The 21,669-nt window shown below is 34.8% G+C and overlaps 1 protein-coding gene across 3 annotated transcripts in view; it reads right to left on the bottom strand.

Moving 5' to 3' along the window:
- LOC131678239 (ell-associated factor Eaf) overlaps positions 1–21,669 on the bottom strand; it is a 161,989-nt gene that overhangs the window by 90,583 nt on the left and 49,737 nt on the right. For all 3 annotated transcript variants that reach the window (XM_058958234.1, XM_058958233.1, XM_058958235.1), the window contains one exon: positions 10,378–10,462. In XM_058958234.1, coding sequence (XP_058814217.1) covers positions 10,378–10,462 — 85 coding nt within the window. The remainder of the gene's footprint in view (positions 1–10,377; positions 10,463–21,669) is intronic.

Genomic DNA, 21,669 nt, shown 5'->3' with positions numbered 1-21,669 from the left:
TAGTCCTTTCCTGACATATTACATAAAGCAGACAGTGATGCGAATTTTCATTTTAAAGCGCCAACTTTCATTTAAATCTACCACAACCATTATTCAAATTCAAAGCCTCTCTCAATCATTCACTTTCACAAGTTAGCGAGATTTTCGTTTTTTTCGAGAGTTGTCCTACTGGAGCTTTGGAACTAGGGTCTCGAAAAGGCTTTCCGTCAGAGTCACTCACTACAACAGCAGATGAGGCGGGAAATGTCACCCACTAAGGCCAATTGCAGTGATCAGTGATTCCGAATGTGATATTCATTGTACTGTTCAGATATGTGCGGGCGTAGGAGTTTCACGATAGCTTGTATCATCGCGAAAGGGCTCAAGCGTTGGTACGTTAACGTATTTGATCGCGTGTGCGTTTGTATGTCGCGTGTGCTAACGTGCATGTAACTTCGCCAGTATAAATTTTACTTTATAATCGTGTGTCTTTTCGCATATTCGCGTGTGTTCTTGAATGATCGCGTGCGGAATATATTTAAATATATTCTTATCTCATGTTTAATTTTCGATGTTTCCCGGTCATGTCACCATGCAACGTGTTGTCTAGTGGATATAAGCGTCATTATGTTATTGGTCCAACTGAAGGTATGGGCCTAGGCTGCTAGGACCGAGAGTAGGGACTTCCAGACCTAACCGATTCATGATCGCCCGAACACGAGCGTTTGTAGGTTCACTCTTGAGACCGCGTTAGTCAATTTATAAGCGCTAAAACGTTTACCTAGTCATCAGAGCGTTATCCTGTTTGTGAGATCGCGGGTGTAAGTGTGCGTGGATGATCATGAAAGCTTGAGCGTTTATATGTCCGCGTGTTTATCGCACAGACTACCGTGTATGTAACTTTGCGTTTATAAATTTGATTTTATAACCGTGTGTCCATTCACATATTCGTGTGTATTCTTGAATGACCGCGCGCGAACTGTGAGTCTGATACATATTTTTTAATGTATAGTTCAAGTGCTAGAAGAGAGTAAGTTACCCCAGTGTTCTCTAGTGAATTTGAGCATCAGTTATTGGCTTGGTCCAACTGAAGCCATGAGGCCAGGCTACTAGAACCGAGGGTGGAGACTTACGGACGACCTGTTCGCGCGAGCGTTGGATTAATGCTTGAAACCGAGCTTGTGAATTTATGAGTTCTAAAATGTTCACTTTAAAACCGGGGTTTTTTAATGTTGGCGAGTGACGGACGTAAGTATGTATGGATGATTGCAATTGCATGTTTACGTGCGGTTTTTTGTGTTATCGTGAAGGCCACGAGCGCTTGTACGTTTCAAATAAGAGATTGTGAGTGTATATGAGAGAATATGCAGTTGATTGTGTTAGCGAGCGTTAGTGAATCTAATTTAATAGTTTTATAGTAATAAAATGAAAAATAACATTCCGAACCAAAAAATGCAAACTTTCAACCAGAATGGGTTGCAAGATAAGAATAGAGTGGAGGTCTATTACTAGAGGTTTGTTATCTTGTCATACGCTTATAGAATCAATCGCTTGAAATCACTGCGTTGATGGAAATGAAATCCTCGTACATAGAAAATTTCAAACGTGCACATTAAAGGGTGTACGGAATCAAATGGCATTACAAGAAAACTTTCGTCAAAATTCACAACCGTCTCAGGAAATAAAGTAAAGATTCGATTTTTCCGTACTCGTTTTGTTCAATATCACAGTATGCACGTATCTTCTTCTTAACACTGTTCATAAGGTCAAAAGATTTGGTCAAATCCAGTTTTTGTACCACATTTCTCTTGTTCTATTGGGATTCCTCTTGAAAGCCTAGACGACCCGCTTGAGGTCCTTCTCACTGTACGGAGATCCATTTTGACCTCTTTTTCACTCGTATTGATGGACAAACGTTCGTTTTACCGTTTCAACGTACGACTTACTGTAGATTTGTACGATTCCAGGCTTCTTGGTAGTGGCAGGGTGAGAGATATCCGAAGTTAACAGGTAAGTGCGCAAAAATGTTCTTCTGACACTATTTTCATCACGGGTGCACAATAGAGTGCCCAGAAAAATGATGAAATTTCTATTGGCCTACCCCTGAGTCGATTTCTAGTCCCACTAGGAGTACTTGTTCCAAATTTGAGGCAAATCGGACAAGTCTAGCTACCGGACCAACGTGCCTGAAATTTGTATGGGATTTTTCGACAATTTTCATGGAGAAACCCCACTAACTCGCATTTTCGCCGCTAGATGGCTCTGTATGCGTCGTACTATTACTATAAGTGAAAATAAGAAAGATAATTTAATTGCCTACAACTTTGTCGAAGACTGCTAGTGAATCCGGCTTTGTTAAAAGAAGTTATTAAACTTTTAATGAAGTGATGTCTGAGTCAGTTTTGCATGGGGCCTAGCAGTGCATGGTTGTGTATCGGTACTCGATTCCCACCAACTATACATTTTTGTGAGATAATGGCTAGATTTAGCTGAATAGTATATTCAGAAGAAGTGTAGTACATAATACGAGCTATATTTTGGTTAGAAAATTTTAGTTCCACCTGTGACCGCATAGAGGGCGCCAACACTAACTTTTTATAGAAGTGAGATAGAATATCGAGATGTTCAGAAGAATTATTTAAAAATGCTTGTTCTACAATTTTGTGGAAGACACTCTCTATCTATCTCTCTATCTCTTTCCGATGAAAAGTTAGTGTTGGCGCTCTATATGCGGCAAAATGTGGAACTAAAAATTTCTAACCAAAACATGACTCGTTTTATTTACTATAAATGTTCTGTACATACTATTGGCCTAAACCTAACCATTATTTCACAAAAATGTTTAGTTCGTGCGAATCAAGTACTGATACACAACCAAGCACTGCTACGCCCCATGCAAAACTGACTCAGATATAACTTCGTTAAAAGTTCAATAACTTCCTTTAAACAAAGCCGGATTCACTAGCAGTCTTCGACAAAGTTGTAGGCAATTAAATTATCTTTCTTAGTTTTACTTACAGTGATAATACGAGGCATATAGTTCCACCTAGCGGCGAAAATGCGAGTTAGTGGGGTTTCTCCATGTAAATTGTCGAAAAATCCCATACAAACTTCAGGCACGTTGGTCCGGTAGCTGGACTTGTCCGATTTGCTTCAAATTTGGAACAAGTGCTCCTGGTGGGACTAGAAATCGACTTAGACATGGGCCGATAGGGGTATTTTTTTCCTGTCACTCTAGTGCACAATTGTTGGTGAAACTTACGCAATGCAAACAATACATATTGAACTAAATGTTCCTTAAATTTTTGAATAGATAATCCCAAATGGAAAAAAGTTACAGCAATTTGGAAGTGATGCAATTTGACTCCGTACACCCTTTAGGAACTATCAGCAATTAGCATGCCTGACCGCTGCAACCTTATTGAGTTCTCCGAGATTACGACACGAATGAACTCAAGATGAATGAAGTTCACGTTTGACAATTCACGGTGGTTTGTTTACTTCGCCAATTGCGTGAGTTCGAATGCAACGGATGTTGCATTCGAACTGACCTAACTCCCAACGAAGTTCATCCGGCTCATTTTATGGGGTTATGTCGGTTGGTGCATAATTGCTAATTGCGGAATATGCTCTTGTAGAAAAATTAACTTCCTTACTGGAATATGAGTAGGAAGAGGTTGCAGGAAAAACAGACATTTGTTATTGCTATATAGAAATTTTTTTCAAAAATGAATGTACTTCTTTTACGGGAACTTGAGATGCTAACCGATTTAAATACGTTATCAAGTTTCATGAAACTCTGCTGAACTCACGAGAATACCATCAAAATCCAGTACTCGCTTTTGAACGTCTTTTTGACTACTAAATGCCGGTGTTTGAGTGGTAAACGTGACAGCTTCTCGCCCAGGTCGTTGCAATTTTTTGGAGTGAAAAATCTCTGCTCACGACAGCCATTGGGCTTGGTCCTTGATGTTGATGGGCCATTTTTTTGAGTACAGATGGTGGAGTCACTTCTCGGGTGTCGGTGATAGGCATTCTGTGTGAGTTGATACTGGACAACTAGCAACAGATAAAATATTGGGTTTAAATAACTTTGAACAAACTATATTTGAACGGATTGCTTACAAAACAGGGTATTAAAACACATAATTCGATAACACTAGTTTACAGTATTTCTGAACTAAATAAGCTGGTGATCATTTTCAATGTAAAATCGTGTGCTGAATCCGAAAATGAGGTCCAAAAAATTTACAGTAGAACAGTTTTCGAGTTACAGTAAAAAATGAATTTCACCTATATAATTAAAAGTACGTTCAGTAAAATCAAAATATCTTCGGTTGTAGTGCATCAATATGAAATATTATAATGTTGATTTGATTGTAATTCAATGATCTTTCGATCTGTACACAGCAAAACAATATGAAAATTAACTTAAGCGTATTTCATAATATCGTAGAAAAACTATTCGTGTAATCTTGTTTCACGATTAAATTTAAGCTATATATCTTGCACATAAAATGAACCCTGCAAATCATGCAAATCTGTATATTCCTATGGAAATTTACATTACTCTGCTCGAACTTGCGCGCTATTAATTCAACTTTCAGCCAATATATCTTATTTTTACACGATTTTACACGAAACGGTGTTGAGCATAGAGAAAAACTAACTGCGTTATATATATATACATTCACGAGCCGCAGCTCAATGCGCTTGGATCGTTCACGCTCAAACGAAACTTATGTACGCCACTTTGCAGTCACGTTGGTATGTGTCGCTTTAGCTCAGTCGGTAAGGGGATGTCTTTAGTGAGTTAATGATTGTCGGTTCAAGTCTTGTGGCCCATGTAAAATTAATCACGCGCATAATTTTTACACTATTGGTCGCGTTCCCTTTATGTGCAGTATAGTTAGCAATATTTTGCATGGAATTTTTTATCTATGTAGAACATTTTGTTTCAGTGCGGCTACTGGTTCTGGCGTTATTTACGAATCTATTAAATTTTTCTTTATTTTTCGTCATTTTTTTTAATAAAAATGTGCGTTTGGTATATATTTTAGGCAAGATAAAGCAATCCTAAAAATTATATTTTTATGGAAAATTAAAGCCTGCTAACCAATGAAAATAGCACTTACTGGGCTAAATCGGATGAATAATATGAAAGTTATTCAATTTTTTGTAGAATGGAAATTTTTGTGTTTCTTTGGGTCAACTTATTGAACCGTCTCGATTCCAATTTTTTTCTAGGGTTTGTTTCATAATATATGATTCTCTGTCAGAATTCTGTTAAACAAGTAAATCGAATAATTTTGTGAGAATTTAATGTGGGGTAATATTTGAACTCGTTTATCCAAATGATTCAAGACTTCTGATAACAATAAATACAGACTCAGTGGAGTAATGTCATCAAAAATTTGGCATTTACATGTGTCATACAGAATCGTATATGCTCAAAATACGTTGTAAACTGCACGCTCCACAACGCCTTGATACACGCATCGGAAGCTTATGACGGTGCAAAATGTTAAATTCGGAGACTAGCTTCACAAATGATGACTTATCCACTGATTTCGTCACGTTTTGTTCTACTAACAGTTTATTTTACGTTATTAAAACGTTTTGAAGTTTATAATTTGAAATTATATTGGATTCACATTGGCTTCCACGATGTATCGATTTTACTGTACTAGTTCACAAAACTTCAATATACTACAATATAATACGTAAAACATCTAAGTGCAATTAAAAAATATGCTACGTTCTTCAAATCATTCTGAAGATCAGATTTTTGAGATTTTAAACCTAAAATAAGTCTTGTTCGATGTCCTACATAATTTTAAAACACGAATTGCTAGTTGTTCTATGAATGAAAACAAATTAAAAGTTTTACATATTATTAATTTTATAATACTTGACGTATGTAGTATCACATATTTCTACGGATTCGTATTAACATTGTACAAAACCCAGTTGAGCAGTTAGCGGTTCAATAAACGAATTCTATGACATGTAAGGATTTAGTTTACAACAAAATTTTTATCAAAGGAGTGTTATTTTATGTAATACATTTGTAAAGATTACAAGCAGTATTGCATACCAATCATTCGATGACTTATAATTTGAGCCTGAAATTATTGTTATCAGAAGTCTTGAATCATTTGGATAAACGAGGTCGAATATTACCCCACATTAAATCTTTTAAGATTCTTCCATTTACTTGTTTAACAGAATTCTGACAGAGAGTCTCTCATATATTATGAAACAAACCCTAGAAAACATTTAATCGAGACGGTTCAATAAGTTGACACAGAGAAACACAAAAATCTCCATTCTACAAAAAATTGAATAACTTTCGCAATTTCCATCCGATTTAAACTAGTAAGTGCTTATTTTCATTGGTTATTAGCAGGCTTTAATTTCTCATAAAAATATATTTTTTAGGATTGCTTTATCTAGCCCAAAATATTGAACAAACGCTCATTTTTTCAAAAAATCACGAAAAATTAAGAAAAAGTTTAATAGATTCGTAAATAAAGTTAGAACCAGTGGTCGCATTAAAACAAAATGTTCTAACGACCGAACGTGCATTCAATTACCTTTAATTTATCATTATAATATTCCATATTCATGCACTACAACCGAAGGAATTTGGATTTTACTAACCGCACTTTTTATTTTAAAGGTGAAATTCATTTTTTACTGTAAATCGAAAACTGTTCTACTGTATATTTTTAGACCTCATTTTCGGATTCAGCACGAAATTTTGCATCAGAAATGGTGTTCGAATAATGAAGTTCAGATTTTTATTTTTATTTTGTAAACTAGTGTAATCTAAGCAAAGCCTTGATACTACATTACGTTGCGGAACCTGACCTTCTGTTTCAACTGACTTCGCAGTCGATTCTTAGTGTACTGGACGCGGTGTTACAATCGAAAATCCTCCCGGTCAGGTGACTCATGATACCAGCGCGCCTGACCCTCTAACCCATCAAACCAGGGCAAACAAGTGATAATTCTTTAAATGATGCGACTAGTGACTGCGGTTTAAACAGAGTAGGGCAAGATTTGAGATTTGTTCTTCCTTAAAGTTTAAACAAACCTTTCAAAAATTTGGAGCTCTGAAAGCAGACCAACATTTTAGCACCCTTCTGACGCTCTAACCCATCAAACCAGAGCAAACAAGTGATAATTCTCGTAAAATAAACTAAAACACACATGCACTGAAGCAAAGTATTTCAAATTAAACACAATATTATTCTGAAGCCACATGCAACAGTAGAAGGTCCAACCGACTTCTCATCAAATCCAATCCGCTCAAACGGATCCTCATTTGGGCCCTCTGTGATTTTCTTCCGCATCAAAAAAAATATACATAAATAAAAAAAGCGCGGATACAACGATATTTGACTGTGACCGAAATATCAATGATTCGCCCTAATAGGCTCTTCGTGATAACCAGTCTAAAATAAACAAATGACATTATTAGCGACGACCCTTTTCAAAGGTGTATCGCGTGTAAGTACCTACAAAAGAAGTTGAGATCGACGGCGTGTTCACCGAGACGAGTTTGGTTTGCGCAAATCTGCTGAAGCACGGGGTTGACTGTTTTGAGGACACCATACTTCATCCAGTAAACTGTAAACGATTGTATTCAACATCAGTTACAGCTAACGGAAGACCTGTGTCAGCTCAAACTCACATCGGGTGACCTTCCCTGGGTCTGCTTTACCTAACTATCTCCAAAATTCATCTATCTGTTTCCCGTTTTGTGCAACGGGTCCTACCCGGACTAATGGCCTTTAAATGCACCACAAAGCTATAACCAGTAAGTGTTGGCACCCTATATGCGTGAAATTTGGAGTAAAATTTATTCACAAGAATCGTTCTTAGTTTTTAAGAGTATCGAACTTAAAACAGTGTTATTCTGAACATGAATGTTAGCAGGACAATGTTCCTGATGTAAAAAATTGGAAAGAATTGACTTCTAGTCACGTTTTGTTTCACAAAAAACATTTCACTTTGTTATCAGAAAGCAGAATCTGGCATTACTAGAAAACAAAGAATATTGTGTAAGCTCCTTACAAAGTAATATATTTTCGATGCTTTTTTGCCTAAACTGTGGGGCCATCTGGATCCCAAAGGTCTTTGGCTCTAGCTCGGTGAATCCGTCTGCAAAGACGGTACTTCCTTGGACGGAGGAATCTTCTCCGATAGCGATTAAAGAAGCAGAAGTGAACGATATGACACGCTCAGAGTTCGACATTGATCTAATTTCACCTTAAATTTTAACAGAAAATACAATTATAGCAATTTGAAAGTTGACAGTTTTCAAATTATAAGTTAGTTTCAAATTTCGAGTGAGTAGTTATCCACTCAGATATTTACAACACTTTTTCATTCACCAGCCAAAGCCATCATCTGCTCTATAGCGGCCAATTTATGTTGAATGTTTATCATTTTCAAGCATACTTCAACAGTACGAAGTATGTTCAGAGTAGCTTTGCTTCAAAAACCTAGTAGAGAGATAGTCAAAGGGGCTATGAAATTGAAAACGAATGGAAAATGATTGCGCGGCTGAGCTGTTTGACTGAATGATGCGACTAGCAACTGCGGTTTAAACAGAGTAGGGCATGATTTGGGATTTGTTCTTCTTTAAAATTTAAACAAACCTATCAAAAATTTGGAGCTCTAAAAGCAAACCAAGATTTTAGCGCCCTTCTACGGTTGGCGCCCTTAGCGGGGCTAATCCCATCAAACGCACGCAACGGGCCTGTCTATTTTGATCTGAACTCAAGACAGAAACTAGATCCCATAGAATCATTTGCTAGCATGGAAGCTTCTAAATGTGATCTGTTTGTGACTGAACTTATTATCAAATAATTTGTCAATCATTAGAAATTATACCATTCAATTTCAACATTTCACGCGCGGTATTATCGAGGACAAAGTCGTAATATATCATCCGATGTTTTGTAAAACATTTTATTTCTAATCTGTTACTACTATCTATCATCAATATGCTATAAGCCTATCTATATCTAGTTTGACGAATCCATCCTCCTTATTCTGAGCTCGGTCCGTGCTTCAGGTTCGAATCTGCACGGTCTCTGCATAGTAACCTTGAGAATTATCACCTATAAAGATTTGCTTGTAGCTAATTAATTCAGAAACATCTACTCATCAGTGTTTAACACTCCACAAGAGCTTTTAGCAGTTATGTATCAAAATTAGAACTCCGGAAGATGCAACAATTTATTGTAGCGTGACTTTCTCGTAGCCCGTTCCTTTTGAATGGAGAATCATGAGTTTTTCCTTTTATGATTTCTTGAGCGTTTTTTCAAAACGTCATATCTGCAATGAGTTACTCTCTTTGTTTACTTTCTCTTTCGATTTTTACGGCGTCACTATAACACTTTTCACTTATTTTACAGTACAGATCGAAAGACGGTGGTTTTAACTAGCATATTATGCAAAGAGCTGAGGGATAAATGTTAAAGTGACCGAATTATTAACAGAAGAGAAAATAAACAAAGAGAGTAACTCATTGCAGATATGACGTTTTGAAAAAACGCTCAAGAAATATTGTAATTTTAAATGAGTACAGTAACAATATGAACGTAACGAAAATGGGCTCAACTTCCTGTGTTACCTGACGAAGATGCCCTAAAAACAACACCCACGAAACTGCAATACTAAAACCAAGAAGCACCACCCGGCACAAAAGTTGATTGGTGTCGATTACACAATTGAAAAGTTTAGTCAAACAGAATTGAACTGAATTGAGCATAGTGGAAGCGGAATGAAATAGTTTGAAGCGGACGTGTTTCAGCTTGCAACTAAAATGACAAACCCTGAAAACAGTTCATGTTTGAAACGAACCGATCCCCAGTCACACCGAGTAAATGAAGAGGGTTGAAAACAAACGGAGAAAACCGTTTCAACTTCAGCGTTGTTCAGCAATAAAACTAAATTGCCAGAAAAAAAACTAAATTGTTAAAATTTGCAACCAAAACAACCAGTACGACGGTTGCAAATTGGCAGTTTAAATTAATCAATTGAACACACCAAATGTCTCCCTCGGCAGAGCGTGGTTCGTGTTCGTTCAACACCTCTTACTCTCTCTCGCGCGGCAGGCAAAAAGGCTTCCAGCGCGAACCACACCGCCATCGGAGGCGAGTCAATAACGAGTTTCTAGAGGACTTGCAAAGGTCACCCTCCGCCCGGGCCCGCGAACTGGCACTTCACATGGCATGTGCCACTCGTTCAAGTACCCCGGCGGCGGAAATTCGTGAACCTCTGGGGGAACCCGAAACGCAAGCGAAATAGCGTATTTAATGGGCTGTGAAGAGTGACGCATACAAATGAGAAGGTGCGGGATAAGGAGAATAAGAAACTTACTCAGCTCCATGTCGTGTTCCTGAATCAAATCATCCTCCTGATCCAAGTCTCCGTCGGACTCCGTGCCCGAATCGTGACCGTCAATCTGAAAATTGGCAACAAAGAGAGAAGAAAGAGATGTGAATAGATTGAATTCAGATTACAGTATACTGTTTGGCATGGTATTTGAGATACAACGTAGTGTATGGAGTTAGCATAACCCTTTCAGTTCCCACGGGACAAGTGTGGTATCGAATGATTTGAAGTTCTTATAGGATTTGCATGGGTTAGAACAACTATTCTCCTTCATGTCCGTCTAAACAAGGACAACACCATGTGTTCAAACAGCAATAATATATAGTAAGTAAAGAAATTATCACGAGCAAATAGATCACAAATAACCCATTCCTGAAGTAACACTGTGGACTGTGCACGAAAATGTTCCAGTAATAGTTGATTCCTATATTCCTGCAAGTTTCAAAATCCTAACAATCTAATTTTCATATACGACCAATAAAAACATATAAATATATTTGTTAGGTTAACCATCAAAACGTACTTCGAATGTGGCCGTCTATTTGGTTTAGTGAGAAATAAAAACCTAGCCAGTTTGATTCGAATTAATAACATCGATTAACACCGGATAAGGAATCTACCATTCGCAATACGAAGCTTATATTCAATTTAAACTTATCAGATTATTCAGCGTGTTCAGCCATTACTACTCGCACAGATATCGTGCAATATATATGAATATTATTTGATTTATTTTATTGCTTGTGGCAATAAAACTGGATTCTCACCCCACTGCGCACTTACTATTTTTCTATTAAATTCTTCTCATAGACTGGTTTATTCGACCGGTCTGTCTATGAAAGTACCATCTCTATCACTTGAAATACATGTGTTTGGACAGCTCGCAGTTTCCAGTAGCAGTTTGAGCACTCGCGCTTTGAAAGTGCGAAATCCAGGTTAGGTAAATGCGCAATATTCAGGACATTATGTGATGTATCTTGTCCCCACAATGTAATCGAAAGATTCGGGTTGCGGGTATGACGCAAAGTGAACGTTGCACAATCCGAACTGAAGTCAAAATATGAAATTTACGATGTTCATCAGTATTTTTCTCATTTGGACTGTTAGATTAGAGATATTTTCGCAAGATTTTAAGCTATTTGGAGGAAAAATGATTTTTTGGCAGTTTTGCGTAAGGGAACGCAGAGAAAACATTCGTAAAATATACAAATTTTTCGTGTACACTAGGTTTGGAATCGCTTCAATAGCATCGCGTAGGAAAGGATCAATTCATGAGCTGTATTTCGAACTATTGATTATCTACATATTTGCTGTGTTCAGGAAAGTTTTTCATTAAGTCAAGAGGATCCGGTAGGTGAACATTTTAGTTTGGAATTATGACACTGCATGGCGCTAGTGTACATGTGAAGCTGTGCATTTTAACTTGTTTCATATCATTTTTCTAACGACCTAGATGGTTCGTGTCTTCTGAAATTTCATTGAAATGGTCATGACCATGAACATGACAATCGTTTAAATTTGGAACTTCGTCACCACGTGGCGCTAGTGTATATGTGAAATAATACATTTTGAACATGTTTTATGTGTTGATATTGATTTCCTAGAAGATTCGCGTCCTCAGCGAAGTTGTCTAGAAGGACATGATCTGTTTGATTTGAACTCTGCCATCTCGTAGCGCTAGTGTACATACACTACCCGTCAAAAGTTTGAAATCGTTTCAATATGTATTGTATCAGCCTTAGGGAATATTGCAACACCTCGAAACATTTAGTATCGTCTAAAAGTGGTGAATTTAGAACGCTCATTCACGAAATTCTTATTTTCTGAATAACTACTCTCTGCACAGTTGTTCCAATGACCAATGGAGTCCATTAGGCGAACTGTTTAGATCAGAATTTTGTCACTACGTGGCGCTAGTGTGCATGTAAACTTGTGCGTTTTAAGGTGTTTTAAGTTGCTTTCCTATCGGCCTACAGATATCGTATCTTCTAAGAACGGAAACACTAGTAAGTGTATTAAATATTATTTAGCCATTCTGGAAATAATGGGATTTTACAAGCATTTCAGCAGCGTCTAATTCGTTTTATTCATTAACTTTTTTAAAAACATTCGTTTTATTTATTTCATTCATTTTGAATATTCGACTATTATTAATTATATGATCATTTCATTGTAATTATTAATTTGATTCGAAATTCATTTTATTTTCATTTAGTTCACTTAAGTTCATTTTATTGCTATTATATGTTTCATTCCTTCGATTCTTTGGAATCATTCTGATCAGTCTATTCATTTCATGACTCTTATCCAGACCCTTCATTTAACTTATTTTATTCACTGCTTTCATTTTATGCACTTTATTCGTTTTTTCTGGTTTCCAAATTTTGTAAAATTTGTTCATTTAGAAAAATCCAAATTATTAATTGGACACAATTCCATTTAATCTATTAGTTTATTACTTTTATTTATATTTTTATAATTTTTAATTTTAGTCCATTAATTCATTTTATTCTTCTTATTCATTTCTCCAGTTAATTTTTTAATTCAATTAATTTTGTTTATATTATTCATTCTATTCATTTTACTAATTTTAATAAAATAATCCATAATATCAATTATATTTATTTTGTTTATTTTATGTATTTTATTTATTTAATTTTTTATGTTTATTTCATTTATGTTATTTTTTTACATATTTCATTTTTATACCTTATTTAAAATAATTTATTGCGTTTTAATTTTTTATTCATTAATTTTTTTTGCTTTGACTATCAAGGTTTCAACTTTATGGTCATTCGCCCCTTTCCAAGTGAGAAAATTCTCTAACCCAATGTGCGGGGTTGGATATCGAACTCAGATGAGCTGCGTATAAAACAAGCGATATATGCATCAACTACGCTATGCCCACCCTATTCATTCTATTCATTCTATTTATTCTATTCAATTTATTCATTTTATCCAATTTATTTCGTCATGTTCATTTTAACATTCGATTTAATTTATTCATTCTATTCTTTTTGTTCATTTTATTTATTTCATTCATTTTATTCATTCTATTCATTTTATCTATTTTATTCATTCTATTCATTTTATTAATTTTGTTAATTTTATTTATTTTATTCATTTCGTTCATTTTATTAATTTTGCTAATTTTATTAATTCATCTTATTCATTTTATTTATTTTATTCATTTTAATAATTTTGTTAATTTTATTCATTTTATTGGTTTTATTGATTTTATTGACTTTATTCATTTTATTTATTTCATTTATTTTATTCATATTATTCATTTTTTTTCATTTCATTCATTTTATTCATTTTAATCATTTATTGATTTTATTAATTTTTTTGATTTTATCTATTTTAATTGTTTTATTCATTTTATTGATTTTAATCATTTCATTCATTTTATTCATATTATTCATTGTATTAATTTTATTAATTTTATTCAACTTTGATTCAGTTTATTCATTTTATTCATTTTATGCATTTTTTTCTTTTTATTCATCTGATTCATTTTATACATTTTATTCATTTTATTCATTTTAATAATTTTGATAATTTTATTCATTTTATTGATTTTATTGATTTTATTCATTTCATTGATTTTATTCATATTATTCATTTTTTTCATTTTATTCATTTTATTTATTTTATCCATTTCATTCATTCCATTAATTTTATTCATTTTAGTCATTTTTTCCTTTTACTCATTTTACTCCTTTTATTCATTTTATTCATTTTATTCATTTTATTTATTTTATTCATTTTGTTAAATTTATTCATTTTATTCATTCTATTGGATTTATTTTTTTTTTTTTTTTCAATTTGTTTATTTGATAAGGCACGTATGCGTTAGCTTAAAGGTGCCATTTTTTCATTGTTTTACATTTTGAATTTCTTAAAACTAGGGGGATACACATTTCAATATTATTTTGTTTTATATAATAAAACTAAAAAAAAACTACAGCTAACTTATACATATAAAAGAGGGTATAATATAATATTCGTAAGATTTGGGGGACGGGTCATTTGTGTGTTCTTTGTATAGTAATTCACTTTATGATTTTTAGAAGGGAGATTGTAGAAAAAATAATTATTAACTAAGCGGAACATTTTACAAGCTTATTAACTAGAAATAACTAGAAAGAGTGGTTCAAGATTAAGGGGAATTAATTAGGACTATTTTAAAGTAGTGGTACTGTTGCGCATTTCTTAACGAGATTAAATATTGTTCAACTAAAACTAGAAGATAGGGGGGCACATAAATTTTGGGAAGATATTCAAGGGGAGAAGGGGGTGAAGTCATACATCTGTGTATCAGAGACATGGGAGGGTGGGTGGACAAGGCTGAAGGGGGGTGAGATATAAACTTTCAGTTTCCGGCATCAGGAATTAACGGCCAGGATTACAGATTTGAATGGATTGATCAACTAACACTAGAAGATAGGGGGGGCACATAAGTTTTGGGAAGATATTCAAGGGGAGAAGGGGGTGAATATTGGATTTATTGATTTTATTGATTTTATTGATTTTATTGATTTTATTGATTTTATTGATTTTATTGATTTTATTGATTTTATTGATTTTATTGATTTTATTGATTTTATTGATTTTATTGATTTTATTGATTTTATTGATTTTATTGATTTTATTGATTTTATTGATTATATTGATTTTATTCATTTTATGCATTTCATTTATTTTATTCATATTATTCATTTTATTCATTTCATTCGTTTCATTCATTTTAATCATTTATTGATTTTATTCATGTTTTTTTATTTTATCCATTTTATTCGTTTTATTCATTGTATTCATTTTAATCATTTCATTCATTTTATTCATATACAAAATTAATACAATGAATACATTGAATTAATTTTAAAAATTTTAACTTTGATTCAGTTTATTAATTTTATTACATTTTTTTTTTATTCATTTTATTGATATTGTTCATTTTATTTATTTTATTCATTTTATTCATCTGATTCATTTTATACATTTTATTCATTTTTGTCATTTTATTCATTTTAATAATTTTGTTAATTTTATTCATTTCATTCATTTTATTCATACTATTCATTTTTTTCCTTTTTGTTCATTTTATTTATTTTATCCATTTTATTCATTTCATTAATTTTTTTCATTTTATTCATTTTAATCATTTTATTCGTTTTATTCATTTTATTCATTTTATTCATTTTATTCATTTTATTCATTTTATTAATTTTATTTATTTTATTCATTTCATTGATTTTATTAATATAGTTCTTTTTTTATTTTTTTTATTTTATCCATTTTATTCATATTATTCATTTTATTGATTTTATTCATTTTATTAATTTTATTTATTTTATTCATTTAATTGATTTTATTAATATTGTTCTTTTTTTTCATTTTATTTATTTTATCCATTTTATTCATTTTTTCATTTTTTTCATTTTATTCATTCAATTAATTCTGTTCTGTCTTTCCATCCAATTCATTAATTATCGGAATATCGACAAAATCGGGTCATACTTCTTGCTTAAGTTAAAATATTCTTCTTTAGTCCTCAGACATAACCCTTTCTGATAATTTAGTAGAAATGTTTACTTTTCAGTGCGAAATTTAAAAAAAACTTTAAGGTAAGAAAAATATGCCCAAGAAAGGATTTACCCGAATTTGATTTTGTTCATCTGCTGGAGCCCATCAGGCGATTTTCCATATGAGGCTGTCGAATTCGGGATAAAATCGGTAAGAAATGTCTCACCTCACTGTTAGGTGAATTAAGTAGGTTTTTATTTTTATTACGAGTTTTTCGTAAAAACCGCAAAGGACTTTTGTAAGATTCTTAGTCGAGACGTGAAGCGAAGCAGTTTGGTTTTTTTTAAATAGTGCGTTAGCCGAAGTCCTGGGAAGTCAGAGTAGGCTTTGGTGAAAGACGGACGCGTTTTCACAACCTGTCACGTACCTATTTTACATTTATAAAATTCAGTCCTTGCAGTTTTGAAAAGTATTTGTTCGTTGTGTGAAGGCCGAGAATTGCGAAATCATTGTTTTAACTGAGTTTGCAGTTATGGTTGACGGAAGCCGGCAATGGTGACAGTAATCACTTTGATCAGTTACGTGTAGCCATCCTGGGACGGTTTGTTCAGAGATATCAGTTTCCTGGAAGGTTTTTGGTGTCAGATGCGTTCCTCCTCAAGAATCAAGATACCAAGAGTCGGGATCACTGCATGCCGCTGAAAATGATTGTCACCAATGAACGAATGGTGAATGGTACTGTGCCTAGCGATTAAATGTAAGTCCTTGAACACCAACTCCGTTGTCTGGAACGTAAGGAGAACCATAGTACCATACAGCATCATTAACGACCAGAGAGAGACGACGTTCATTATTGGATCAAGGATTCTACGAAGCAGACAATTTAGTGAGATTTTTCTTTTTTTACAATATTTTTATTACTATTTTACATTGATTATTTAACCCTCATCGTACCTATAAGGTTGGTTAGATACCTACCAAAACAGCAGATTTTACTTGATTGTAACCACATAACAATTTGAGCGAGTACAGGCGCTATAACTATGGCCCATTAGTCAGGACATGGCTAAATACCTCTGTCCCATCCCAGGAACCAAAGGAGTGACATTAACCCTCTTAGCAAAGTCACTCCCAACGATTTATCAAACTCCCATCAAATTGAAACGGTTGTGTACGGTTGTCCACGTTTCTTCCTTATTCAAGGTTCAAAATAATTCGTTGATTAAATTCTTCATTAAATGAATAATTTGATTACCGTATAATTTTGAATCATCTTCATTTTGTACACTGCACAGTTGGCCTGGCCTTTTTAATGCTTGTGTCATATTCAATATGTGCCACAAATGACAAGAAAAATTTGTGGGCGAACGTTTGCAATTTTCTAGGATCACTACATGTATTGGCTGTGTATGTGTAGACTAGAATCGACTAGACTAGAAAACCGCAAAAGACTTTTGTAATTCTTTACGAACCGGTTTCATCAGTCTTGCGAATTGTTTGATGAAATCTACGAAAATTTTCCAAATATGTACGAGCATCTTTCGTAATATGAACGACTTTCCAGAAAATCCATTGCATTGAATGCATTGTAAATAGGATAATGAGCCTGTTTACGCCATGTTTCTATTATCACCCTACCCACTCGAAGCCGGTGGTTAGAGCAGCATGTCCCATCTTTGTTCAACGCAAATCGTACGGCTACAATTTAGGTTACTCGATTCGAGTTTTCGGTTCCCGCAAATATGAGCATTTCACCATTTTCAGGCCATTTGTGTAATTATATTGGCCGATTGTAGGCCGAGAAATTAATGAAATAGTGAGGCGGCACCCTCCTAACAACACCAAAATAGGTTCTTTACCCTTTATGATCCCGTTCATATCACGAACTGAATCAATGGCGGTTTAAAGAACGTAAATTACATTTTACATTTTTAGTGTATGTTGCACGAAATTTGTAGTAGATTTCGCATATCGCACGATTTTATTTTCGTTCATCGAGCAAAACATTTCAAATTTTTACATATTAATTTCTCATTCGTTCTTTTAGTGACTGTAGTCCACTAGGAGATTGATCTACTATGTTTCTCCAGACAAAACCAGCCTAGAGGCCGTGTGGCAGAAATGCGTTTCCCCTCATAATCGGCAGTGATGCAAATGCCCACCACATAATTTGGGGCTGCTCAGATATCAATTTAAGGGCACCGAATTCATGAAATACTTAAGTAGTACAATGTGCTGCACATTAGAGTGAGACATGGTTATATGAAAAAAATAAAATTTTGCTCCGAGTTACTTTTAGCTAAATGGGCTCCCAGAACAACTATGCAAATTTTTAGCTCGATCGGTGAAACTATATTTTTGCGCCCACGGTTTAAAGTTTACATGGGATTTTGCATGGGGAAATCGTCTTTTGCAAAATAATTCTCCCAAAAGTCGCCCTTTACCTCCTAAAAATAAATGGATGTCTGAGTTTTATAGGAAATTTGTCAAGGAAACAAAGTCTAAAAGACCGCGAAACGATCTGATGCTTGTGGAAAAAGTTATTAAGTAAAAACCGATTGATGTCTTGAAGATTGATGAAAATTTCACTTTTCATAGCATCAAATCATATACAAAATTTTTAACTTTCTCTTATTATGTACAAAAGAAGCCTCAATTTATCCCTCAAAACTCTTGAGAAGTGGCCAAACAGTATAGATAAATGATTTAGAAACATTAAGAGAAAATTGAAACAAAATTGCGTATAATTGGACAACCAAAAGCAGTGGTGCTAGAAAAAATGAATATTTTGTCAATCGTCAGAGCTTCAATCGGTTTTGGCTTAATAACTTTTTTCTCAAGCGTCAGATTGTTTCATGGTTTTCGAGACTTCGTTTCTTTGTTAAATTTCCTATAAAAGCCACATAACGATTTATTTTTAGGAAGTAATGGGCGACTCCTGGAGGAATTATTTTGTGAAAGTTAATTTTCCCATACAAAATCCCATGTAAACTTTAAACAGCGGGCGCAAAAATATAGTTTCAGGGATCAAGCTAAGAATTTGCACACTTGTGCTGGGACCCAAATGGCACCGAAAAAGTTGCTCGAGCTGAAATCTAATTTTTGTCCCACCCTACTGCACATACTTAATGTAGAAAATCGCACAAGACTTGCACGAGCTGGCAGCAAAGAGGTGTTAGATGTAACACTCTGCTTTGATGGTATTACGTATAAGTTGGCAAACTGGCTCGTACCAAACGAGCTCGAACCGTCGCTATCTGATCATAAGTACATCGTCTTTGATCATTTAAACTTCTCGCTAGGTATTATCATATATCGTAATCCAAAATCTACGAACTTACGAACTGGGACCTCTACAAAGAGCAGTTGGCGACTAAGGTATATGCCAGTGATTGAATGTCCCAGTTAATTGGATAAGGTCGTGGATGAAACAAACTCACTCATAGTAGCAGCATACAAAGAGGCTTGTCCGCTTCGAGTTATGCGTACTTCAAGAGGAACACCTAGGTGGAATACCGAATTTGTTCTACTCAAAAAGTTATGTGAAGAGCTTAGAATCGCAGACGCATGAATGGGCCGGAGGCACGTAAGTAGGTCCGCAAAACATACAAAGATGTCCTTCGATCCTCTGAGCGAAATGGTTGGAAAAGTTTTTGAACAAGTGAATCAAATTCTAACGAGATTAGTAGATTAAATAAGTTACTTTCCAAATCCAAAGACATTTATATCAGTTCGATTAGAACTGCTAATGATGAATACTCATCTTACAAAGATTTAGTACTCAAGTGTCTTTTCGAAGAACACTTTCCTGGCTATACGGGGTCATCACCGACGACTTCCCTTTTCAGGTAATCCTGATTCTAGGGGCATTTGCTTGTATAATTATAACAACCGAATCGATTATATGGGCGATTGAAAGTTTTGTCCGTGTAAGTCTCCTGGAAAAGATAAAATCGTTCCAGTTCTACTTCAAAGAATTTTTTTTAAAAAAATTTTACTTGTTGTATTGCACCAGGATACATTGAATTAGCTTGGCGGGAGAAGTCATTCCCAAAGGTGGCCGCAATTTTATGAGGGGGCTAAGAGTTGCAGACCGATCAGCCTAACCTCCCTCCTCCCTCCTTCTCAAATCAGTGGAACGTTTAATCGACCTCTACAACAATGCAATGCAACATGCATATCAGCGCGGACAGTCTACTATCACCCTGTTACCCAATGTTGTCTACAACGTTGACAAAAAGCTTTTTCGCAAAAGCAATCAAGCTTAAGATTTTTTCTTGATATTTAAAAAAAAACTTATGACACCGTGTCTTTCGAATTCATTTTTGGAAACCGCACGAGGTCATGGAGTACCTTCATACATCACAAGCGGGATACACGCAATGCTTAGCAACCCGAATTTGTGCTCGTCATTAAGGCAAGTGGAGCTAAGGAAACTGAGTGTCTGCGGATGTCCTCAAGGTGGTGTGCTGTCACCACTTCTATGGAACCTTGTCGCCGATGGCTTGTTGAGGACACTTAAGGAGCTTGGCTTTTTTCGGTACGAAAAATTTCATGATTTTGTAACAGTTTTTTAGTATCACACCACGCAAGACAGGTTTTATAAATGGTCGAAAAGTGTCCTCTTTGCTGGAGGAACCAGATTCCCGGAATGCCCCAGGTTGGGCACAATTCGACCAAAAACCCTCAGAATGTTGGTCAATGCATTCTTTTAACTTTATCATAAAGCTTTATGTGCATGATATGAAAATCGCTATGAAAGTTATTCGTTTTTCGGAATAGAAGGTAACACCAGTACTCCCAACATGATATCCCGAACTACGGTGAGTGCCGGAAAAATGGCCACGGTTCCTAAAACTGGACAAATTGTGTGATTGTTTTCAAAAAAATTGCATAAAATTTGGTCGGAATGTGGCTGAAATCCATTATTTTGAAATTTAACATTTTCAATGAAATGGGGGGTTGGGGACGTAAGAGTTAAAACAATTCAATTTTTTGGCTCCTTGACCGTTTCTCCAATAAATATTTAAAGGGTAAACAAAATTGCAATGTAAAAAACTAAAAATCAATTACCCCGTAGAGAGGTCCGAATTACCCTTACATTGTGAAAGTATGTAAAAACGTAGACTTGTGCAAATCATCGCCCACCACTACCATAGTGTAGTGCAAATGAATGTTTATAGCTCCAAAATGTATCTAGTTTCAAACTAACAGTTAGGACCTTTAACAGATTAATTCCTTCACATTTACCTACTTAAAAAGGCGATTTGCTAAGGTAGGTCCGAATAGCCCCAGGTTCCCCTAAATAAATACATAAATCAAAAAATTAATAATTAGATAAAGAATTTAATGTTCGTCTTCATCTACAAATAGAAGCTCGAATTCACTAATGAAGAGACAATTTTCAGTGTTCAATAAAAAACCTAATTTTACGTGCAACTTACATCAAATATCGCACTTGAAGCGCAAGGGTCAATTTAATCTTACAACCTCGTACCACAATCTATACACAACTGTGCTGTGCTCACAACAAGACACATAAGCACAGAAAAAAAGCTTTTGGTAGGTACACAATATCGAGAACTGAAACCGAGCCTTTCCGGTTGAGTTCCACTATGGCAATAGTATAGTAAACCGGCACATTGGAACCTGATCGCAAAACCTGCTGCTACAATGAACCAATCCAATTCAATCCATGGCATGGTGCTGAGTTGGGTGTGCTCGTTCTGCTATGGAAATGGCAAGCTT

This window comes from Topomyia yanbarensis, chromosome 2, assembly GCF_030247195.1.
Source record: "Topomyia yanbarensis strain Yona2022 chromosome 2, ASM3024719v1, whole genome shotgun sequence".
In the NCBI taxonomy this organism is placed as follows: Eukaryota; Metazoa; Arthropoda; class Insecta; order Diptera; family Culicidae; genus Topomyia; species Topomyia yanbarensis.
Note: the sequence above shows the minus strand (reverse complement) of the source record. Positions and strands in the feature narration are given on the sequence as shown.